At 46.1% G+C, this 6,430-nt stretch overlaps 1 protein-coding gene across 1 annotated transcript; it reads left to right on the forward strand.

The window, feature by feature from the left end:
- The first annotated feature begins 3,727 nt into the window (after window positions 1–3,727).
- On the forward strand, window positions 3,728–6,430 carry fzd8a (frizzled class receptor 8a). The gene has a single exon (XM_067251400.1). It carries the CDS (start codon window positions 4,148–4,150, stop codon window positions 5,900–5,902), a length of 1,755 nt encoding a protein of 584 aa, XP_067107501.1. The 5' UTR covers window positions 3,728–4,147; the 3' UTR covers window positions 5,903–6,430.

Consider the following 6,430-nt stretch of genomic DNA (forward strand, 5'->3'; position numbering starts at 1 on the left):
TCATTAAATAAGAGTTGGCTGAGGAACTATAAAGACTCTGTGATAGCATCTCCTGGGTCTCGCTGGACACACAGCAGCCCTGGGATGAGTTGCCTGTCAATCACGGGAGACACTGGTTGAACTCTGACCCTTGGAGAGCCGCATGAATAGTCAATGTACAGTTATGCTGTGTTCACAGAACTACAGGTAGATGGACCTGAGCGACTCTCCAGCGATGACTGTGTCACATGTGGTACTTTTCTCTACTGTGACCTTAAGACGGAGGAAACAGTGGGGTTAGGATACCAATACAGTCAATAGTCATCCTGTCTCTCTCTCTCTCTGTCTCTTTCTTTATCTCTGTCTCTCTCTCTGTCTCTCCCTTGCTTTCTCTTTTGGTCTCTCTCCTTTCCTCTCTCTCTCTCTCTCTCTCTCTCTCTCTCTCTCACTCTCTCTGCACTACAAAGAGAAGGTTGTCTTATCTCCCACTCGAGCTCTCATGGCCAAACCGGGCAGGGTCAGCTGTCAACTTGTCGTCCAGACAATCTGACACCCATCTCTGCTCTAATGAGCTCAGTGGAGCAGGAAAATGAAATTACAGCCAGCATCTCTAGGCTCATACAACTCCATCCGCCCTTCCACCCCCCATTTCATTTAGCCAGATGGCCGCTGTATTTGCAAGCCCTAGCCCTCTCTATGCGCCGGGCATGGCAGGCCTAGTCTCAGATTACAATCCGGGGTTAAAAACTCAAGCCCTCTTTATGATTCAGAGGAGAGGGGGGGGTGGGGGGGCGCTCTCTCCTCTCTCCTCTCTTTCTGAGCTCACATGCCCCTGACTGGATGGGGAGAACAAGACACATGCTGTTTTACAAGACGAGAGACATGGGTGTCGGGTGGCAGCACCCTGCACCAGCTGGTAAACAGGACGCTGGCAGCAGGGCCGTGAAAGGGAGAGTCCACAGTACGAGCGACAGCGACTGAGACTGTTGAGATCAGTGTCACCTTCCGACAACAATGTATTGGACATGCCTGGGTTCACACCGTGCCATGTTTTCCGTGGGCCTCCGTGGGATTACTGACACACACAACTTTACACTGTAGCCATGCTTTCATCCTAACGATACACCTGAGAGTGCAACGCTGAGTTGGACCTCGCAGTCCAGATTCCTTGAATGGATGGGCTGGGTCTGTGGCATGCTGAGGGAGGCCCACGAACGGGGAGGATTTTCTGGATTCACCCTGCCCGGCAGTGGGCTGATTGGAGGGGCCGGCCTTGTTTGTCAAGGTAATGGACCCCAAGGTGAGGTAGTTCACAGAGTACACTCTCCCTTACCTCAGGGGTACCACTATGGACCAGGGGGTTGAAGGAGGGGAGGGGAGGGGAGTGGAGCTGGTAGGAGGAGGGGAACCCAAACTACTACACCCCCATCCCCACCCACCCTTGTCCACCCACTCAGCCCACAAAAGCCCCACCTGAAACTGATTATCAGGCCTGCCCTGAGCAAACAGCCCGTTTTTAGGAGAGTGTATGGTGGGACAGAGAGGGGGTCTACGGCCGGGGCCTGGAGATGAGAGCCTGAGCAAACATGGATAATGAAGTCTTGACGAGCGGCAGTGGTTTAGCGTCATCCTGTTTGATGCCTTGGAGGCTCCTGGAATTGTGTCCAGCAGATCGGGCCTAAACTCTGAATGCTTAGCCTTAACGAGATCACGTTCCGTCGCCATTTCTTTTTCACCATCTGCATCCAGCAGGATTTCTCCCTGGCAGGTTAGGTCCAGGGAAGGGCAGTCAGAGCCACGTGATGGCTTGTTTTCTTCTCTGATAATACTCTGTGGACTGAATGAGCTATTAACTTCCCGTTTTGAAGTGGTAGGTTAAACATATTCATGAGTCAAACGGTATTCTGGATGACGAGGTTGCAGAGGACATTTTCACACGGTCTCTCTCCTGCACTGAGTAACTGGTCTGGGTTATAAACCTAAAAGGAATTGGTTATTTCGGAGTGAATCATTACTTGTGGACAACAGTTTTACCTCTCCCTCTTTCTCTCTCTCGCTCTCTCAAACACACACTTTCTCCCTTTTAAATTATCATCATATGACCTCACTCCTTTTTATTATGTGTGTGTTCTCTCACTGAATCAGAGATGAGAAGTACAAATACTTTGTTACCGTACTTAGGTAGATTTTTCTGGTGTCAGTACTTTTTTCCGACAACATTTGACTAAAACACTAAAATAGGTAGTAGTAATAATTACTTTTTACTTAAGTATATGTCAGAGGCCATACTTCTTTACTTTTAACTTGGGTGAAAAGGTGTAGTCAGTACCTCAACTTTCACCAGAGTATGTTTAAATATGAGTATCTGTGCTTCTACTTGAGTGAAGAATGTGTGTACTTTTGCCATCTGCACTGTATTGAAAATAACTGAAACCCACCCTCCCATACACGCAATCACAAGTAAACGTCCATTAGAATGTACTCTTATCACTTTATAACAAACAAGATGAAATCACTATCATAATTAAGTAAATTGTAGTATTTCTATGCAAAGTAGACTTTGCATAGAAAGTTTGACTGGTGAACATTAAGTTTGACTGATGAACAAAAGTGATATTTTATTACAATTACCTACTCGCTGGGAAAGCTGTGTCACCTGACCTGAGGCTGGCCCATGTCCAAACAATAGTACTAAACCCTGTAGTACACCTCTCACTCGCCTGAGAATGCTATTATTCTTCTACATAGCTGTAGGCAGAAAGCGAGGTGGTTTCTGATATTAACTACACGTGAATATCAACACTAAATTCAGGTCGTCACCGGGGTATAATGTGTCTGTCAGAGTGTTGTGTGTGCTGATGCAATCGTTTCTTATGTCGATACGTAAAAGATGAATGGGTGTAAAACTGTACCCAAGTTGATATAGGTAACCATATCACTGTTTCATTTCAACTCTAAAAACGGTAATGCCACTCTTTATAAAGGCATATACTTAATCATATCACAATAATTATTACTATTATTAAACTATTCTTACTTTTCAGTGCGAATAGGATGCTCACAAGTTTGTATGAAAAACGCAAACCACAATATGGTGGATATTAATGCGAGTTCTCTGCTACCCTTACAAACAAGAGAGCATGTTCTTCTTGGTGTTGCGTGCAATTAAGCCCCCCGCGTGGACCCCCATATAAGCGCTAAACGAAACATTAGCACCTCAATTACTAAATAAAAAAACACCTTTGTATGAACAGACAACCCCCTGGGCAATCTATCAGGCGCAAATTAACCGATTGCAGAGAATACCAAGATTGGTATTGTTACGGATTTCCATCTAACCCTGTGAATAGTAGTCTACCGGTTCTTCACAACTCAAATCAAATGTTGCCATTAGGTCTACAGTAAATCACACAAGATGTATAAAACTGGATAGTAAAATATATACTTTGATATATAACTCATTTAACTGGGGCGATCGTCATTAAATAAAGCTTATTCTGAGAATAGATAAATGAATGTTGAATTAAATGATTTGTTTTGGCGATGGAGGCCACGGAACAACTGAGAAACCTGCCACCACATATAACACCTCGAGACAGTTTGACTGATTTATCCCAAAGTACCGCCCCCACTGTCCTTTGATTGGACAGCCGGGCATAGGGGGAGTGACTCCGACAGCTTTCGTATAAGTACTCTACGCAGCATCATCGTTATCATGATTTGTATGGGAAACAGAGCGGACAACGCATCCGACGAATGTAGCCACTGTGTTCAGGAGACACAGAAGGCTCACATCAGAAACGCGTATAGGCTTTACGTTTTATCGCATACGGCTCGCTAACCAGTTGGAAGGCAAGAAGCTGCCCACGGATATAAATAATAGAAGAGACATATTTGCAGGGGAGAAAGCCGGTGAACACGGATTGTCTCGCCTATCCTCAGCCATCTTGCCTGCTCGCCTGAAGGCTACCCCCCCGCTCCCCCCGCGCCTCCGCTGAAAGTAAACACGGCTTGCAAATTGCTTGCAACTCCGTGCCAGGCAAGTAAAAGGAGATGGGTCCGTTCTATGATATCTAACTGGACTGTGCTCTCACAAGAGAAACGAGCCACTGAGGACTTCTACACCGCTGTTTAATCAACGGGGGAGAGTGATACCAAGCGCCAGAGGATGGAGTACTACCTGTTGGGGGTATACCTGCTGCTTTCACTCGCTATTCTTCCCAGATCCAGCGGAACCACGGCGAAGGAGATCACCTGCCAGGAGATCGCTGTGCCACTGTGTAAGGGAATCGGCTACAACTACACCTACATGCCCAACCAATTCAACCACGACACGCAGGACGAGGCGGGCTTGGAGGTGCACCAGTTCTGGCCTCTGGTTGAAATACAATGTTCCCCAGACCTGAAGTTCTTTCTGTGCAGCATGTATACTCCTATCTGCCTTGAGGACTATAAGAAGCCCTTGCCACCGTGCCGGAGTGTCTGTGAGAGAGCTCGGGCGGGCTGCGCTCCTCTCATGAGGCAGTATGGTTTTCCGTGGCCGGACAGAATGAAATGTGACTTGCTGCCTGTTCAAGGCAACCCCGACACGCTGTGTATGGACTACAATAGGACCGATTCGACCACAGTTTCCCCGGTACTATCTAAACCAACAAACTATCCCGGCAAAGCATATAATCCGCAAAGAAACAAGGACAGATCCAACCGGCCCCCTCTTCCCGGTAAATACAAACCACCGGCGGCTCCTTGCGAACCAGCGTGTAAGTGTCTTACACCCATGGTGCCGGTAAACACAGACCGACACCACCTCTATAACCGGGTCAAGACCGGCCAAATTACAAACTGTGCAATGCCTTGCCACAACCCGTATTTTACACAAGACGAGAGGACGTTTACTGCATTCTGGATAGGACTTTGGTCTGTGTTATGTTTTGTGTCCACCTTCGCAACTGTTGCTACTTTTTTAATAGACATGGAGCGGTTTAAGTATCCAGAGAGACCTATTATTTTTCTCTCTGCCTGTTACATGTTTGTTTCTGTCGGTTATATAGTGAGATTAATTGCTGGGCACGAGAAGGTGGCTTGTAACCGGGAGTATGACGTGGAGCACATACACTACGAGACCACGGGCCCCGCGCTCTGTACTGTAGTGTTCCTGCTTATTTATTTTTTCGGTATGGCCAGTTCCATTTGGTGGGTAATTCTGTCCCTGACCTGGTTTTTGGCCGCGGGGATGAAGTGGGGAAATGAGGCCATTGCTAGTTACTCCCAGTATTTTCACCTGGCTGCCTGGCTCATACCCAGCATGAAATCTATCGCTGTTTTGGCCCTCAGTTCTGTGGACGGAGACTCTGTGGCCGGAATCTGCTACGTAGGCAATCAAAACTTGGACAATCTGAGAGGATTCGTTTTGGCTCCGCTCGTGATTTATTTATTTATCGGCACCATGTTCCTCCTTGCGGGATTCGTGTCCCTGTTCAGAATCCGTAGCGTCATCAAACAAGGTGGCACTAAAACGGACAAGCTGGAGAAGCTGATGATAAGAATTGGTATATTTACAGTGTTATACACTGTGCCTGCCACTATCATAGTAGCTTGTTACTTCTATGAGCAACACAACAGACAAAGTTGGGAAATAACCCACAATTGCTCCTGTTTGTCGGAGCAGGACTTAAAGAAACCGGACTATGCTGTTTTTATGTTAAAGTACTTTATGTGCCTTTTGGTGGGCATCACGTCCGGCGTGTGGATTTGGTCTGGGAAAACGCTAGAATCATGGAGGACTTTCTGCACTCGCTGTTGTTGGGGCAGCAAAGGCACCAGTGGCTCAATGTATAGTGACGTGAGTACCGGACTAACGTGGAGATCCGGCACTGCTAGCTCGGTATCTTGCCCCAAGCAGATGCCATTGTCCCAGGTCTGAAAGGGACTTATGGACGGCTAATTGTTCTGGAGATAACCCAGCACCTTCCAACCATTAGCATAGTAACGAGCTGTTGATGGCTACCCTGTGAGGGACTTGTTAAAAACTGGTTCTGACAATGTATCTGTCATTAACGCCGGTTAATTCCGCTTCATTTATATGTATTAACAGTGCAGACTGTCAGACTGGTGCTTTTGCGTATAATGGCCATTAATTGTTCTGTCTTTTACGTGGGGAAACGTTTCAGCCCGAATTTCTTTGGGTTCACCATTTACATAGTGCCAAGTGGATAGAATTGTATAAATCAATCAGTGTCAAAGATGGTTTAAATTAAGCCTTAATAATGCCCAAATATTGTGCGGGTCGTTTTTTTTATTGCTGAAAAATGTATTTATGTAATGATTGTGTACAAACTTGTAAATTGTGTACAAAAGAAAATTTATAAGCTATGTAAATTTGTATAAAGTGTAGATGTCACTTTGTTAAAAGCAAACATGACTTTTATTTTGACAATAAAACATTTGATAA

Source organism: Osmerus mordax, chromosome 15 (genome assembly GCF_038355195.1).
Source record: "Osmerus mordax isolate fOsmMor3 chromosome 15, fOsmMor3.pri, whole genome shotgun sequence".
In the NCBI taxonomy this organism is placed as follows: Eukaryota; Metazoa; Chordata; class Actinopteri; order Osmeriformes; family Osmeridae; genus Osmerus; species Osmerus mordax.